Consider the following 18,877-nt stretch of genomic DNA (forward strand, 5'->3'; position numbering starts at 1 on the left):
GAAAGATGAAAATCAACACTTCTCGCAAATGGCGATTATTCGGCACAAAATCAGACATTTTCACAAAACCAAAAGTATATGATACCAAAACAAAATCACTAATGTGACGAAACACTTTGTTTACCATAGGTCTTAGCTTGGTTTATGACGTTTAGGTTATGTTAGAATCGACTAGCACACACTGCTGGCGGCATCTATTGATAAACAGCGGCAATTTAGTTGCGCATCTAATATAATACTTCACCTTTCCTGTGATTTGAATGGCTACCTCCACACTCTATTGGAGCAGAGAGCAAATTCTCCTTTCGAGCAACTCGTGAAGTATAATTGTACTTTTGCAAAACTTGGAGCAGAGACTTTGAGAAACTTCGACTTTCCATATTGATATTTAAGCTCACTCGCAAGATTTCTTATCGAAATTGAATGGTTTTCTCAACAAACCTACAAACCTATACAAACCAACAGCCTATTTTTATTTTTGTCACGATTTATAAAGTTAAAAATAGTTTGTCAGATTTAATAAAACATTCCTGGTAACTGTTGCCCACTTTTCGCAATTGCGCTATTTAATTATAATAGGTCGACTGAGTCACCAATGGAATCCAATTTTCAGACATTTGTACGCTCTTTATAATTTACAAACCGTAATCTCTATTGTCTACTTTGAAACTTGAAATCTCACTCTTTAATACTATTATTTATTTATTTATTTATTCAGAGCATTCAGATACGTTTAAAGAGTTTAAGAGAGTTTTAAGATAAAATCGAAGTTGCCATTGAAGGCATTGAACTTCACAAGAACGCACCCAATAATTTAGTTGAAAGAATGAACTACCGTGAAGCCAGCCTTTTAAGTAATTTGAATGAAGTTCTGTTTCATGTTTAATAGCAAGGTTTACACTTTCGAATAAAAAAACAAAATCATTGAAAGATATTTATGCTTTTTTTACGCTGCCCCGAACTACAGATGGTTCTTTTTAAGTAGAGCTTTTCATGATAGAAATACACTCGGATGTATTTTATTCATAACCGAAATTAAATAAAGTTCCAACGTGAAGTGGACCACCCTGTTGTATGCATTCCCTCAGCACACGCATATTCACATGTATGCACGCGTGTACCATCTCGTGTAAACTTCCATTTTTGTTAGCGTAAAATATGCACGAAGCTGCCAGCACTTACAGCGCATAAAATGGCATTAAAACTTTGTTTAATCGCCACAAAAATACACATTTGGTTAAATTCGAGGGATGGGTTTTTAGTTTGCGGCTGTTCAGCGCGTTCAAACATAATTCAGCAACTATTTAGCTGCATCCCTTGGTGTTAAATATATTAGTTTCAGATTTTTTAGCAACAAAACAAATTTTAGCAGCTGTTTAGTAATGTTTAACGTCATTCGAAACTTTTAAATAGTTAACAGGGGACATTTTTGCAAATATTGTTGTGGAGACAGATTAATTTCTAGCATTATAACTTTAAAATTAAAATATAATATTTAAAATAATATAAAGTGATCAAAACTGTGGGATTGAGGATTTCTCAAACAACTTTGTATTGCATTTTGGCGGAGTTTTTGGCTCTTTGAGCCACTGAGATAGCCAACTGACAGATCGATCGAATTGAGTAGCTTAAGGAAATCATTCAAAATGTTCGTACGGCTCATTCAAAATGCTTAATCTTTCAAGAAGACTAGACGAGGCATTTTGCATATAAGCCCGAAACTAGCAGTTGAAGTACAGAATGCGGGCCATCAAAGAAGGATCATACCAAAAGAATCTTAAAAAAAATCAAAAGTGAAGATTATGGTTATGTATTTTAACAATCCTAAAGGAATTCCGGTTAAATAATTTTTTCCATCATGCTAAACAGTACTAGAGAGCTGAAGGCTTGAAAAGTCTTTTCATTTTCTGTCTTTATATTGAGAAATTTGAAACACTCCATTTGTTTGTATTGAAGTTTCCCCCTGTAATTTTCAATAAGGTGAAGTCATTTCATCTCTCTAATAAGCGATTAAATATTGTAGATGGCTGTGGATCCTAGGTCTATCAGATATTCACTGAAAAAGACTGTGGCTGAGAAAGTGTTCCTGCCTGCTGCAAGAGAAGTCATAAGAAGGGGACCCCATGCACCTCCCATGTATTCTCATTAGATGGAAGGTCGGTCTAGATAAATGAGAGACCTAGTTCTGTTTTCAATCACTCTAGGCCATACCACTCTAGATATCTCACAAGTACACTGCTTGGGCGATTTTCCGAAATTTATCTGTGTACTACATTAAAGAAATCATTTTTGTAAAGTAAGGTAAAATAGATAGTTATAGGCTGTAATACTCTGTGTGAATCCCTTACCCATAACATCATCATAATCATCATGATCATTGCCTTTATTTTCCATTGACGCATAGGATTTTAATAAAGTATTACGTTTCACCATTTCGCGCATTCATCGGCTTCTTTTTTTTCTGTCTGTAGCGATCTTCTGCATGCAGTCTTAAGTCGGCTCCTCTAGGGGCTTCCAATCAAGAGCTTGTCGACAGACTCCCGTTGCATCTTTTTGCAGTTTGTGGTCTATCCACCTTCATTTTCGGAATTTAATATGGTTGGGCATTGGCTGCAATATACTTAGTTGACATTTGATTTAAGTAGTCTAATTTTTGTTTGGAGTGATATTTGTGAGTTTCAGATTTTTAACCGCAACGCAGCTTTCTTTATCAGATCAGCTTAGATCAGCTTAAAATACACTGAAGTGGTTTGGTAGCCTTAGGCTTAGGTTGAGCTGCAGCACTACTCAAGACATGACCGTGAGCCATCAGTGAAAATTGCCACTGATCCTTTGTAAAGGTTCTTACTCATAATTTTAATTGGGATCAAAGGGAACACTCACTTGCGTTGCTGATCATGCTGGTAATTTCGACACTGCTCAAATACAACTGGCTATGTTTACCTGCTTCAGGGTGGCGCAGAACCATGGGCTCGATACTGCAGAAGCGTATTACCTTGTCAACTACTGAATCCAAATTCGAGGCAATGGTTGCAGCTTCCAAGGAAACATCTTAGCTGAAGGGTCTACAACGTGAAACAATTCCAGCAACTCCGAAACTAACCATTTTGTACGGTGACAACAAAGGAGGTGAGGATAAGGCCAGCAACAATTCATACTCGGTTGCTACAAAACACGTACTCATCATCTTTCCTCGGTCCAATTCTCGATTCCATTTAATTCTGAAACATCAATTATCTTATTCAAGTCTTTCAGGAGTTTCTTTGGAAAAGCATAATCGTGAAGTGAAACCTTTCCAGGGTATATATAGATATATATAAATTATATATAATATATAATTTCCTATGACTCCGCGAGGGAGAAAGGGCCACTTTTTTCAATGTTCCAAATCAAATCCTCCTTTTCATGCCAAAAGTCATCGAATTTGGAGCGAATTCTTTTAACCGAAGCTTATTTGTTACGGTTTCGTTGATAGTCTACCTTCGCGATTCTGATGGTTTCGCATCACCAAACCCATTTGCCCGTTGAATTTGCCATAGATATTTATGAGGGGACGGTACAATAAGGTTGCAAAGGCCTCATTGGAGATAGGCAAATCGCCAGGTTGATATGATGAGCATTGATGCTGCCTTTTGCAATCTTTCCAGTCTGCTATTGCATACCTTCCTTGTATTGTATATATTCCTTATTCAATGTATTGTGTGCGGTTTTAGGCCCCGTCTAAGGCTGTTTTGCAAGCATATAGAACAGGAGCAACTTCTCCGGAACCTGTCTTCGATGTTTCGGTTCCAGTTGAGTTTATGATCTAGAATATTCCTGAAGTACCTCACCGCGGTAGCAAGCATAAGGACCACCTCATTAAGTCAGAGGGGCCTAAAAGCATGGATTTGCTTGGGAATATCTCCATTTGTGGAGTTGACATTAGGTTCTCGCTTTCTGAACCAGCTATCCATAATGTAAAGAGAGCTTTGTAACAGTTCGCTCATAACTTGGAGATGTTTCCCTGAGGCTATTAAAGCAATGTCGCCAACATTACATACAGTACTTTGCAATCTTAATAGTCTTAAGAGTAGAGCTTAAGCTTATTGAAGTGGAGTGTTTTTCAAAAACTACAAAACACATTTCTATCCTAATATATAATCCTTTTTTTTAATAATTTTTTATTTATTTAAAGTTTATGATATCTCACAAAATTAAAAAAAAAAATTATAAAAATTTTAAAAAGAACCACTTCAAAAAAAATTGCACGTTTAAAGAAAAAAAGTTCAGTTTACTTTTTAATATACTCTAACTCACAAATAAACCAATTTTTATCGGAATTGACGACAATGTTCAAAATATTAGGATCACTTGGCATGGCATCGCTCACCTGCGGGTGGTGGCTGAGCAAGATGAAGACGCATTCTGTTGAAGGAACCAAGGAAAAAGAATGGGCTTGGTTACCGACGGTATCACCCCTGCAGGCGTTTGCTAGAATTTGAATTACCTTCCAGGCATGTCAGGAGGCATCTCCTCAACTATCATACAATGACGAAATCCAGAACAAAACACAATTACATCTACTGGAGCGAACAGTATATAGACAGACATTAAAATACATACATCGGGAGACTCCTACCACATTCCTAAACTCCCGACCACCGAATGTCGTTCTCGCAGTCCAACCACTACCTATTGCAGACGAATAGCTTCAGCTGCCCCGCGAGATCCCCGTATCTTTGGCTCAATTTCGTTCTTGATATGGCAGTAGGTTAAACTCCTACTTATACAGAATCCACTCCAACATACCCAATATATGTCCAGTATGTGAAAGCACACTAACCACCTATTTACATATCCTATCAAACCCACTCATCTAACACCCTTCTCCCTCTGGACAAAACTTGTCGAAACAGCACTTTTCCATGGCCTTCCGATAGATGAGTTAGACAAAGACGATCGGTGGCTACACCATACTCATCATAATCATCAAGTCGATTACAGCTCAGGGTGAGTTTTAGCTTCGTCCGCAATCCTCTTCCAACCTGCATGGCTCATAGCAATAGACTACCAGCTACTAACTTATAACTTTTTCAGGTCGGCTATGATTTGGTCAAGTCAGGTTGGCCTTGGCCGTTCTCGAGCCCGAGTTGTTAGAGAATTTGTTGTTTGTTGGTGCACAGTGTATCCTAACCATCGATTTAATATGTTTAACGAGATCTTGTCCCTGGCATACAACTCATCGTTGTGGCGTATTCGGTACATTTCATCGTTGCAGCGTATAGGGCAAAACACTCTTCGGAGCACTTTTCGCTCGAACACTCTTTTTTCGCGTTGCTTGCCCCTCTCCAGCACTCGTATGACAGCACCGGTAGTACAAGTATTATTGACAGGCTACATCGAACTGACAAGTTTTAATAAACCGCTACAACAACAATAACTTACTTGATTAATTAAGTGGGCATGGAAATCTTTCGAATCGGCTCTGCACGAGTGCGTTAGCATAATCAAAAAAGGGCTGGAAACAAGAGAGTACACTCTTGGTGTGTTTGTGGACATTGAAGGAGCTTTCGACAATGCTACCTTTGACTCTATGTGCTCTTCTATCAGAAGTCATGGAGTGGAAGAAATCATTGTCAGATGGATCCACTCTATGCTATCCAAGAGATTGCTTAACATGGATAGAGAAAGCGATGAAGGAGTCAGGCTAAGAAGGGTTGCCCACAAGGCGGTGTATTCTCTCCTCTACTTTAGTGCTTCGTGGTGGACTCTCTTCTTAATGATCTGCAGGAAATTGGATACATCCAAGCCTACGCAGACGATATGTGCGTATTAATCTCAGGACGATCACTTGAAGATATATGCAATAAAATGCAGGTAGCTCTAAATAAGATCGAGTATTGGTACGAATTGCTTGGTCTTTCGGCGAATCCTACAAAAAGTACCTTAGTGCTTTTCACTAGGAAACGCAATATGGAAGGCCTGTTACTACCCACATTGAAAGGTTAAATATTAAGGAGTAATCCTAGATAGTCAGCTTACCTGGAAGAAGCACGTCGAGCAGGAGGTCTCTCGAACACTAAAAGTATTCTGGCAGTGTATGAGAGCCTTTGGCAAGACATCGGGTTTAAGACCGGCGATAGTACACTGGCTGTATATCACCCTGATTAGACCCATTATTACTTACGCTTCTGTAGTATGGTGGAAAGCCACAATGGTTAATTCCAGAGTAAAACCCCTAAACCGGCTATAGAGAAGTGTGTGTTTGGGTATCTCAGGTGTCATGAGTACGACATCTGGTGAGGCCCGTAATGCCATTCTGAACTTGCAACCTCTAGATCTTCAAATTCGAAAGGAAGCAATGAAGGCGGCGTACAGGTTCAAGTTAAACAGAGTCTGGGGAAATGAAGTAAGCACTGCCCACTGTCAGATATACCACCAGTTGTCGGAGCGGTGCATACTGTTCTCGATGCCGGTGGACAATCGGGTGCCTGTCGCTGGCTTCGGTAGGAAGTATGATGTTTTGAACCCAGATAGAGATCAATGGTTAAGTTCAGAGAACCTATTAATGGGATATCAGCACAGATTCTACACCGACGGATCCAAAACCAGTGATGGAAGCAGATCTGGACGGTACTTAGACGAAGACACTAAGTACTCCTATACCACAGGACAGATGGCCACGGTATTCCTTACGGAAGTCTATGCCATTTCGAATGTGGAGTACTGCCTAATTGAGAAAAAGTGGCGCCTCAACAGTATTGGAATTCGTAGTGACAGTCAAGCTGCACTGAAAGCCCTTGCTAACCCACACTGCTCTTCGAAGTTAGTAGGTAAGACAAAACTGAAGATCGTTGCAAAACACAACAAAGTTAGTGTTATTTGGGTGCCTGGACATTGTGGTATTGCAGGGAATGAGCTGATAAATTGGCAAATGAAGGCTCTGCAAGTATGCCACTAGGCCCTGAACGCTTTCTAGGTGTCAATTCCGCATCGCATTGATTCAACTATGGATTGAGGACTTCATGAGGTCTACCCAGAGAGGTCGTTGGCCTGAGTTGAACTCCCGCAGAGTAGCCAAGTGCTTTGTGAAAGAACCAAACAGGAAAACAGCGACCTTTCTCCTAAAACTCAGCAGAAAGGACCTGAGAGTACTGGTGAGTGTAATCACAGGGCACAATGTCTGTGATCAGCATATGGCTACCATGGGGGTCGTAGACAGCCCTAAATGCCTATCCTGTCTTGAGAATGGCGATATTGCAGATCAATTGCTCTGTAGCTGTCCCGCATTTTCCAGAATCAGACTTAGGATATTAGGTTGCGATACACTGAGTATGGACAAAGTTCATACTCTTCCTCTTCCGGAACTCTTAAAATTCATCAATGAATCCAAGAGATTTGTGGAAGAGTGACCTCAAACTAATCTATCCGTTTTTACCATCCACTTTCTATCTTTCCTATATCTCTGTTCTTTCTATTGAAATCTATACGGGTGTAGCTCAATGGTCTCCTGACTGAGTGATTGGACTTGTCCAACCTCCGTCAAATCTAATCTAATCTAATCTAAGTGGGCAGGTAACGAACTCATTAGTATCTGTTAATTTGTGAATAAACTACTTATCTGACATTAACAAGTATTGCTCAAAGGGGATGGGACAATTAAGTTTCTGAAATATATCAATAAAAAATTAGCAACCTAGGAAATTAGAAAAATTTTATTATAAAACTTGATAAAAGCTTTTCTCAATCCTGCTCAATAATTTCAACCTTGGTCTTACGAAAATCCTTCTAACTTAACTTGTTCTTGACCTCCTAGAGGCTACCTATGCCTCGTTAATGAATAACTAGTAATATTTTGCAGAAACATTATTTTATATTTTTGATGAAAATGATACCTTAGCTTAAGTTATGAAAATTTAGTAGTTAAAATGTGGCATTAGAGCCCAGCAGTTTAGCTTTAACAGGCAAAATGTTTTAAGTGGGTAAAATTTGTTTTTTGTTTTTATAGATTTTCTGAAGAATGTAGCTGAATAGGTGAGAAATCTCTTCAAAATTATTTAGATAATAAAACTGTGCTCTTAAATGAAACAAATTCATTTGAATGAGGTTTCATTTTATTTTGTAGCCAAATTTATTGAACCCCTAATATAAAAGTTGCTTTAGTCCTGTTATCACTGAAAACTCACCCAAACCAAATCAAGGGAAGAAATTAACTTCAAATCGCAATTAAGATGCCTTTCAGCGTCCATTCAGCAACCATACACTAGCTTGAAAATAGTGTTGCACCAATTTCGCTAACATTTTGATTAAGAACTGCAGCCGCAATTTAACGATACACGAAGCCATTAAAGAACCACTAAAGGAGAACAAACTTGTACGTAATGAGAAGCAAGACAGTGTTTTTGTGTATGTGTGGTTTCTGAGCAACCAAGGAGTCAAGTTGCGCGCGTCCTCACAAGAATTGAAACAATAAAAATAAAAGTTTTCACCCTTACGCACTTTAAAATAAAGCCGAAGAAAGTTCAGCGACACAATATCTTTGTATTTAGGTATGCACGCAATAGTGCAGTGATGCAAACTCATGGGTGAGTAGTGTATACGGTGGGGATGCAAATTTTTACGATTATTGCGATACCGAGATTTTCGGGATTCAGTTAATTCAAATCCTTTTTGAACATAATTGTCAACGTAAAAGCCTTAGCGTAAGCAATGCGCAAATAGAGAACGTAGCCAATCTTAAAATACTTGGTGTTATTTGTAAAGATAAGTACACTTTTAAACCACACTGTTCCACACTAAGAACTCATCTCTTCACTAGGCTGAACATTTTTAAATATTTGGCATTAAAAAACCTTCGTATACATCAAAACACACTTATCAACATTACTCGATCCCTCGTATTATATAAAATTGATTTCTTCCCATTTAGGGCTGGTGTGCCAAACAGCATCTTCACAACGTCTCTTATACATATATGTAGTATGTTTTGGCTGAAACTGGTGTTCCATCTATCACTGTAAGATATCAAATAACCACATTAAAACTTATAGTCAAATTTTCAAGCACTACAAATAAACTTAAACACATTTAAAACCTCTTCTCGGCATAAACGGTCTTCCGAAATTTGGTCGGCAGCAACCTCGGTATTTCTTTGCCACCATCTTGCGCGAAAATGAGTAGTCAATGGAACCTGCTTCCTGCATCAACAAAGATCGACCTTCATGCTCTCCGTAAACTTAACACAAATTCGGTAGTTTTTATATAACGTTTTATGGAAATAATTTACTCGCAATTCTTACAGGGTTGGGTATGGATTTTCACCGATGATTCATGTACTGACCATAGTACAACTTTTACTGTGGTAGAGAATGACGGAAGCCTAGTAACCAATGGTTTACTGACTCCGAATAGCTTCGCTTTCTATACTCCAAGCGTCAGAGTATGCAACAAATAATAAAGGCAAATTCCTAATATGTACAGACAGCCTGTCAGTCTGTCTAGCACTAAAAAATATCTTTAAGGGGGAGCCTGCTTTAGAGGCTTCAAAAAATCAATGTTTTCATGGTTTTTTTTTGGGAAGGAAAGAAATATTCGATTGAAACGAAACCTTCAGGTTTTATTGTTATTTATTTCAACAGTCTTCTCAAAATGTTTCATTAAAATATATGTCATGTTATGCCTGGTACAAGCATTTTTCCGAGGCGCCTCGAGTGTGCATGTGTCGTGCGGCGGGAAAGATGCAGGTCGCAATTTTCATCTGAAACCAAAAACCCAAAAAAATGTTTATTTTAGTATAGTATAACTTCTAGTTAAATCAAGAAAATTAAACAAAAAGTGAGAAATTCAACAATTTTTCGCCAATTAAAAAAAAATTCATTTTTTTGGAAAAACAAATTCACTTTAGATTGTTTAAAAAGTGGGTTAATCATAACTTTCTTAAGGTTTTTTAAGTTGAACTAGAATACATAAATGTAATCTCATAATACAATCAATGTAATCTCATTTCGATGGGACGTTTAACTTTTTCGCTATCTTTCCCGCCAATTAGGAAAAATCGTAAAAATAAAAAACCGAGAAAACGCACTTCGAGCGTTTCCGGCCGCTCGTATACCTGCTCGACGCTTGCTCACAATTTCTTCTGTAACACCGAAAATATTTTGAATTTGCTTCTGAAATTTTGACGACACATTCTTGGATAGTTTGGGAAAACATTTATGCAACAAAAAAAATCGATTTTTGAAGCCTCTAAAGCAGGCTTCCCCGTTAATGGAAATCAGATCTTTTGTCGAATCAGGGATAAAGTTATAAAATATCCTAATAAAATAAAGCTTCTTTGGATACCTAGCCACGTAGGCATCCCTAGAAATGTCAAAGCGGATGAAGCAGCCAAAGATACATACTCCCACCCGTTCATCACTTTCTCCTTGAATAACATTCTTAAAACTATCAATCCCCATTCTTCCCATAATTAAGTCCATTGTAGGTACTACAGTTGGATTCCCTTTAAATTTTCTTTAAATCTATCCGATCTCCGAAGAAATCTTGTGGTGCCAAGGAGGCAAGATGGTCGCTTCTTAACACATCAGTGCCAAAGACACACACAGGAAGTGGTCCGCCGTCTCATCCTCCTCTTCACAAGCTGGGCAGAGTACACTGTCTGAGATGCCCAACCTTTCCATGTGCTTTGCCCACAGAAAGTGGCCCGTCATCAGTCCAATCAGCCATCTGCACTCCCCTCTACTTAATGACAGAAGGGTTTGCGACAGTCGATCGGACATGACAGGTAACATCAGTTTAGTCCATCTGCAGCCTCTCTCAACCTGCCAAGCTTGCTTGTGGGTAGTAGTTACCCATTTGCTAACCGTGGCTGTGATGGCCGCAGAAGGGAGTGGCAAAACGGGCTCTGAGGCCAACTTCTTTGGCCCACATCTTAGCTAAGGAGTCAGAGGTCTCGTTACCCGCGATACCCACGTGTCCCGAGACCCATGTTAGCAGCAGGCTATTATGTCTACCGACATAGTTCAGCCTGGATTTACAGGACTTGACTACCCCTGATGTGGTTGGAGGGCTGTCCAAGGCCATAAGCGCAGCTTGGCTGTCGCTGCAGACACAGATAGATCTGCCTCTCCATCGTTTTTTCACAACAAAGTTCATCGCTTCTTGAACCACATACACCTCCACTTGAAACACAGATGCAAGCATTCCAAGAGCAAAGTGCAGTTTTGTCCCGCTGGATTCCACGTAGACCCCAGAGCCGGAGCCATGCTCGGTCCTGGAGTCATCCGTAAAAATGCGAAAACAGTGTTTGCCGGGTTCATTTTCTGAGTCTTCCCACAGCTAAGCCTCTGGTAGCACTACACTGTATCTCTTTTCAAGTACGACTCTTGATGGCATCGAGTCAAGGGGCATGGAGAGAATCGTTCGATCGACGTCCATGCCTTCTCTGTGTTGCAATGCCGGACAGGGGCCGTACCAGTTCCCATTGTATTTCAGTCTTCAGATGGCCTTCAAGGCCTCTCCTTGGATGAAAGCATCAAGTGGTGGTAAACCAATCAGAGCATCTAATGCCGGGGCTGAAGTAGTCGGAAAAGCTCCGGTGCAACAGATGGCCACAGTGCGTTGTAGTCTCGATAAGGTCCTCCTGACTCCCACTAGAGAGAGTCTACTAATGGGTCTTATCATAGCCGTGTAGATCCATAGGACCTTGCTAGGAGAGAGACCCCACGTTTTCCCAAAGACACCTTTGCACTGCCAGAAAGCTGTCATTGCTTTGGATGCCTTTGTTTCAACGTGTGATTTCCATAGGAGCTTACTATCGAGGATTACTCCAAGATATTCAATTTCCTTGGATAGCTGGATTGTGACTCCTTTTAGCTTTGACAGAACGAGTCCATCAAGCTTCCACCTTCTGGTAAAGAGGGCAATAACAGTCTTGGCGGGATTGTAAAAAAACCCCTGATTGTAAAATTCCCTATTTCCAACTTCCTTTTGCAAACAGCAAATCACAACTTCCATATATTTTTTAATCTCGCACAATTTAAGCGGACAAAATTCGGTTTTAATACATTTTTATTTTAAAATGGAAAGTTCGCTAGTGCAACTTTTTCCTACAGAGGGATACATATAAAAATAAAAGCGTTCAAGCCTACACATATTTGTTAAAAAGTTGAAGTCAATGCTGCCTGATTTGATTTAAAAAGTGATTTCTCTACCTCCATTTTATATGCTACGTAAGAAATTACAAATCTCAAAAATTGCGGGTGTATCTTCTTAACCCTCGAGAACACGCGCCTCGTAAGATAGCACGGATTCTCGCGCATGAGCATTTTGCTCACTTCATGTAAGAATGTAACTTTTTAATGGATTACGGTTTTTAAACATTTCATTTTTAACATAGTTATAATACCAAGTCATTTTTTTGCAATTATGTGTTTATTTAAGAAATTCACACTGTAAAATTATATAAATTCATTCAATCAAGACATAACCAAAAATTTTACATTCATACTTTAGTATATTAACAAAAAACACTCCTTGTAACAAAATAAATAAATAAAAGACAAAAATCAGTCTTCGGTAAGATTGACATTTACGTTGCTTTCGAAGCAAGATGGGCACATATACTTAACGTGTTCCGTGCAAAGTAATTTTCCACATAAAGTGCAGCCTTTTTTCGAACGTCTGTTCGCAAAAGCCAGGTTGTTGGTGTTGGCTTTCAGGTTCTTTTGCTGGTACAATGCGATCCATAGTATTTCTTAAATCACGAGGTAAAGTTTTTATGGCCTGCTTATTAGAAATATGTGGCTTTATTAGCTCCAGTGCTATTTCCTTTAGAAACGTCCTCCTCTGGGTTAAATTGATTTGTAAATTATTTGTGCGTTTATGCCAGTAATGTCAATAAGCGTGAAAACGAGGCGCATTGGCCACCTGCAGGTTATCCTGGAAACTGAATATGTGCCTTGCATTTGATCAACAGTGTCTACACCCCCTTTCGTCCGGTTGTAAAAGGTTATTACTTCGGGTTTGTTCTCAGATGTTTCATCATTAGCTTGGCCATCGGCATGAAGTGATGATAGCATAAGTACAACTTTTTTCGTTTTTTTCACTGGAACGGAAGAGACAAGAACCTTATTTTCGGCAAATGCAGTCATTGTATGTGGTTGCGGCCTTCCTTTTGCTGAAATAAATTGAGGTGGAATTTCCTTTTTATTTTTTCTTATTGTACCCACAATGGTCGTTTCTATATTGTTTGTATAGTTCATCTGCTAAAGGTATTGAAATAAAATAATTATCCATGGTAATGTTTCTGCCACTATTCAAAATTGGGGCAGCAACCCTTTTCACAACCCGAGGTTCTCAACAAAAATGATAAATCAAGAAATACTTACATTGTTTCTCGCGCAATGAGCAAAAATAAACCGTCTGCCTACACGTCCGATCGTGCACTAATCGAAAGAAATGCTCGTCAAAGTACGAAGCACAACTACTAGCGAAGGTACTCTCCACAATTAGTGCCAGAATTACATAGATCATAAAAATTTCGCGAAATGAAAAATTGCTTGAGCAAAATGCTCACAGCGCGTGTTCTCGAGGGTTAAAATCCCGGAAATTTCTCACTTAATAATATCGAAAACTCGTAACCCCGAAACCCAAACACTCCGGGATTGACCTCCTACAGTTGAAACCGAACAAAGATGCAGAGTTGAGAAAGCGTGAAGAAAACCTCTGCTACCAGAGTATTTGTGCTAATCTGAATAGGGGTCTACCACACTAAATTATCAAACATAGTTGAGCGTGAAACTTTAGCACAGCTCATTAATAAAATTCCGCCCTTTTAACTGCGGTTAGTTTAAGTTATATTTGTTGTTGTTGCACATAGTTATTTTTATGTCCACACAAGCACGCACACGCACACGGCATTACTGCAAATGACAGGTTAATACATAAGAGCAGTGCACTCTTCTTTCACTCCACTCTGCCAGCGACCAAGTACTCGTATTCTTGTGGTTCTCAAGTCGCTGGTATTTTTTTTAATTTTTTTTTTTTTTTTTGTTTTTTGGGTTGCAAAGTGGGGATTACGTCTAGTATTATGTGCTTTATATTTAGGTAGTACCGTTGTATATGCGGAAACAGAAATTTTATGGCTTTATTTTTAGTGTTCAAATTTTTTTACTAATTACCCACTTATGGTTATACTTTCAGAAATTACTTGCTGCGTAAGCGCCTTTCGAAAGGACCTAATAAGATTGTGCTTTCCGCTGATGATTTTGTCTTCCCAGTTGATTCGCGTAGGGTAAGTAAAAGAGTTTTTTTTTTGCTTTTATTGTAGCAGAAAATGCTTCTAAAAGTGTGAAGATTCTGCTGGGACGCCTAGTGCAATGCTTTTATTTGCGCTCAAGGGGAGCTAGTTGTAAAATTACAAGAAATTTTATGCACACAAATGGATGCTCCTGTATACTAAATAAGAATATAAAAGTACTGAAGCATCTGCTTTGGGTGTTCCATGGAAAAACAACATGGGCGCGCATTTATTATTTAATTTTTTTTTTTTTTTTGATATTTGAAAAAAAAATTTAAATCGGCAAAAGTAGCAATTTAAAAATAAGTATTCATTTGTTGTTTTCGGTTTTCAAAATTTTTTTTTCGTTATAAGTACATATGTAGCACTCCTAGAACTACAAACATGAATACAAGTACGAATTTAATTAGATCTTTATTTCGATGCTTGAACGAGGACGGTTCAAGAAGTACCTGAAGGAAGTTGGTGTTACCTTCGAGTGCTGCCATCTATCAAACGACGGCGAAATAAATTTCAGACTGATTGAGAGGTTAGTTTGGATTTGGCAGCTATTCGAGTAAGACGTTTTTCGCGATTTTCGCTAAGATGGAAAAAGAGCAGACTCGTTCGGTAATTCGTTTTTTGTTTTTGGATGCGAAAAAATGTGAGGAGATAAAAGCAAAGTTGGTTGCTGCCTATGGGGATGCTTCGCGATCTATGACCACATTTAGATATTGGTTCAACGAATTTAAATTTCGCCCACCTTTGTCCACTTTTGATGAGGAGCGACCAGGACGCCCGTCCATCGTGGTTACCGAGGAAATCATTCAAAAAGGCAACGACTTGATTCTCGCTGATTGACAAACGAAAGTGAGCGAAGTAACAGAGACCATAGATGTGTCGACCGGAACGGCAATTTATATTTTACATGATAAGTTGGCAATGAAAAAATTGTCGGCTTGATGGATGCCTCGATTGCTCATGGTGGACAACAAGCGGTTGCGACTGTTAACTTCGAAGCAGTGTTTGGAGCCACTTAAACGAGATCCGAAGGAATTTCTGGGACAAGTTGTCACCGTTGATGAAATCTTGATTCATCATTACACACTAGAAACTAAACAACAATAAAAACCATGGATTTCTCCCGGTAAATCTGCACCAAAGAAGGCAAAAACCGTCCTATCGTTTGGAAAGGTCATAACGCCCATTTTTTTGGGATGCGAACGGCGTCATCTTCATAGATTTTTCAGAAAAAGGATCACTGGACAATGCTACAGTGAGTTATTGGACCGCTTTCACAAAAAACCGAAGGAGACACGGACGCATTGGGCGAAAAGGAAGGTGGTGTTTCACCACTATAACACACGAGCACATTCATCCGGAGTTCAAACGAGGAAGTCATCGCCGAGACAGAGACGGGTTAAAAAATGGCTGGAGCGTTGGGAGAAGTGTATCTTTCTAAAAGAGGAATATTTGGAAAAATTTTTTTTTTAAATGATGTCTTCATTTCTAATATGGGTACTTATTGAACCCCCTCAGTTTTCTTAGTAATGCAAACCTTTTTCTAGTAAATACTTATTTCAAGATTTACATTAAAATCCGTTAAAACACGATTTAGTAAAAATACAAGTTAGGTTAGGTTAAGTTGAACTTGGCTGATCCTGTAGATCGCACTTAAACCAGAAATTGATACCAAGTGTTTGTATGGGGAGTTCCAGAACTTTATAATTTGCTTAGATAATTTAAGTCCGCCGCTACTTTTTTGATCTGCCAGATCTGCAGCACCTAAGCAGTTTATTCGTGTTTTGCTAAGTGCAAGGTAGTTCCAGAGTTCTCGTGTTGGCTTCGTTACATATTGCGCATGTATCGTTCTGCACTAGCTTCACTTTAGCCGCGTACGATGGAATGAGAGAGCGTGCCCACTACAAGTGTACATAATTTTCTGGGATGAGATAAAATATAGTTTATAGACCTGACATTGCGCCTGCGTTGTATGACTTTCGCAATCCTCCAGGAGGTGGTTCTTTCCCATCTTGAATTCGCTTCTTGAATCAGTGCTGCATCTATATCCAGTCGTTGTTTGCTGAGAGGTAGTTGTATACCGGCCGCGCTAGCACCAGGAAGATTTTCGTCTGCTTTGGCTAATATATCCACTTTGTCGTTTCCTTAAACTCCCTTGTGTCTTAGAACCCAGTAGATGGTGGTTTGTCTCCTAGTTCCTAGCTCATCCATCCTGTCCCGGCATTGTCGTACACAGTGTTAGTTTGTCATTACAGCTGCTATGGCTGTCAATGCTTGGTTGTCAATGTATAACTTTATTTGAAAGTTCGGAAGAGTGTTCTCTATGACTAAGTATGCTGCTTTCGTTGCTGCGCAGATCTCAGCATGGAACACACTGCAGTAGTCCGGTAAATTTTATGACTATTCATAGCCTAATTCCGAGCAGAATACTGCGGCTCCAACAACCTCTTCCATTTTGGAACCGTCTGTGCATATATTAAAAGTGTGGTGCGTTGAAAGTTGTCCCTTCCGCCTTTCGTCCCTTTCTAATACTACCTTTGGTTCCATGTACGAAAATTTAGCTTGAGGAATAACATATTCCGAGGTAGCGTTTAAGTCTCTGCATATACGGTTGTGACCATAAGTTCTTTGAACTAGTTGCACTGTTGTTAATAGCTTAAGTCCACACATCTTTCCGGAATTTTTTGCTACTAAGTCTATTGGGGGAAGGTCAAGTATCTTGTACAGTGCTGCTGTAGCAGTGCAACTCTTTGTACTTTCTCCAATTTGTTAGCGTATATTTTCTGATTCAAACTTGTCTACCCTACTAGAATGCAATAAAGTACTATTGGCTATGTAAGTCCAATATAAAAGTCGTGGAGATAAGTCCCATATCTTACAGACAGGCGTATAAGGCATTGAGTGCTTTCTTCGTTCGTTCTTGCACATTGAGCTTCCACGTTAGGTTAATATCCAACATTACTCCTAGGGGCTTATTATATGTCTTAACCTGCAGTGTGATGTTATTCAGCCTAGGTGGCGTCCAGTTCGGAAACTTGTACTTCATGGTGAAGTGTACTAAATCCGTCTTCACAGGATAAACACAAGTTAAAGAGCCAATAATACACGATACTTTCACCAGTTTTTACTCCTTTCTCTTGGATTTTTAATTTTCAAACTTTTTAATCAGATTTAAAAAAAAACTTTAGATACGCAGTTTTATATCCCATTTTTTAGAAACTCACACTTCTTCACAATCATATCCAATCCCAAGCGAGAACGCTTATGCTAAAAACAACCAAAACTACCATTTGCTCAAACATTCATCAAAATAGCAGTGGGTCTGATATGCTTGCTGAACTAATGCCTGAGATGTCAATGTCATAGGAGATGATGCTACCAATTTTCAGTATTCTCAAACGCTTCAAGACGAACTGAACAACTTTTTTTGGCGTGTTCTCAGTGCCTAGTCACAGAGTTCACATACCCATTAGACTTCACCATTTCGATAATTTATCGACATTTTGGATGATTGGCCTACCAGAGCGCACCTCATCTTACGTCCATATTACCATAAACACCACAAATGGTTTTAGCCGCCTGCTGTGACTTTTAAATTTTTTCAAAGTGCAATGTCACCTTGTGACCGCCGTAGCTGAACGGTTTCGTGCGTGACTACCATTCGGAACTCACAGAGAGAACGTAGGTTCGAATCTCGTTGAAACACCAAAATTAAGAAAAACATTTTTCTAACAATGGCAAACCTCCGAGTGTATTTCTGCCAAGAAAAAGTTCCTCATAAAAAATATCTGCCGTTCGGAGTCGACTTGAAACTGTAAGCCACTCCATTTGTGGAACAACATCAAGACGCACACCACAAAAAGGAGGAGGAGCTCGGCAAAACACCCAAAAAGGGTGTATGCGCCAATTAAATAATATATATAGTATATACTACTGTGGGCAAAAAGTAAGGTGAATTTGGTTGTAAAATGAAAAATCCAGAAACATGCCAAATAGTCCATTTCCGGTAAAGCCATTAGCACCTTCTTGGATTCAGCTTTTATCTCCTCAATCGACTCAAAACGCGTTCCCCGGAGTGGTCTCTTGAGTTTTAGGAATAGCCAGAAGTCACACGGAGCCAAATCAGGCGAATACGGTGGTTGCGGAACGATATGCGTGGAATTTTTGGCGAAATGGTCACGAAGAACGAGTGCAGTATGAGACGGTGCATTATCGTAATGCAAAAACCAAGAGTTGTTGGCCCATAATTCTGGTCTTTTTAGACGAGTTGCTTCACGTAAACAACGCATAACGCTCAAATAATATTTCTTATTAACAGTTTGGCCAGGTGGAAGGAATTCATAGTGCACCACACCACGAAAATCGAAAAAAACTGTCATCATGACCTTTATTTTTGAACAATTTTGACGTGCACTTTTCGGTCTGGCCTCGCCTTTAGCACGATATTCGCTTGATTGGTCGGTTGTTTCAGGGTCGTAAGCATAAATCCAAGTCTCATCTCTCGTAATGATGCATTTGAGCTTGTCCTGATAGTCTGAAAACATTGTTTCACACACATCAACGCGACGACTTTTTTCCAAGAAATTGAGAGTTTTCGAT

At 39.2% G+C, this 18,877-nt stretch overlaps 1 protein-coding gene across 1 annotated transcript in view; it reads left to right on the plus strand.

Moving 5' to 3' along the window:
• LOC128861702 (uncharacterized) overlaps positions 1 to 18,877 on the plus strand; it is a 136,953-nt gene that overhangs the window by 108,770 nt on the left and 9,306 nt on the right. The window contains exon 5 of the mRNA XM_054100083.1: positions 14,182 to 14,272. Coding sequence (XP_053956058.1) covers positions 14,182 to 14,272 — 91 coding nt within the window. The remainder of the gene's footprint in view (positions 1 to 14,181; positions 14,273 to 18,877) is intronic.

The sequence above is a fragment of the Anastrepha ludens genome, chromosome 2 (assembly GCF_028408465.1).
Source record: "Anastrepha ludens isolate Willacy chromosome 2, idAnaLude1.1, whole genome shotgun sequence".
NCBI lineage: Eukaryota > Metazoa > Arthropoda > Insecta > Diptera > Tephritidae > Anastrepha > Anastrepha ludens.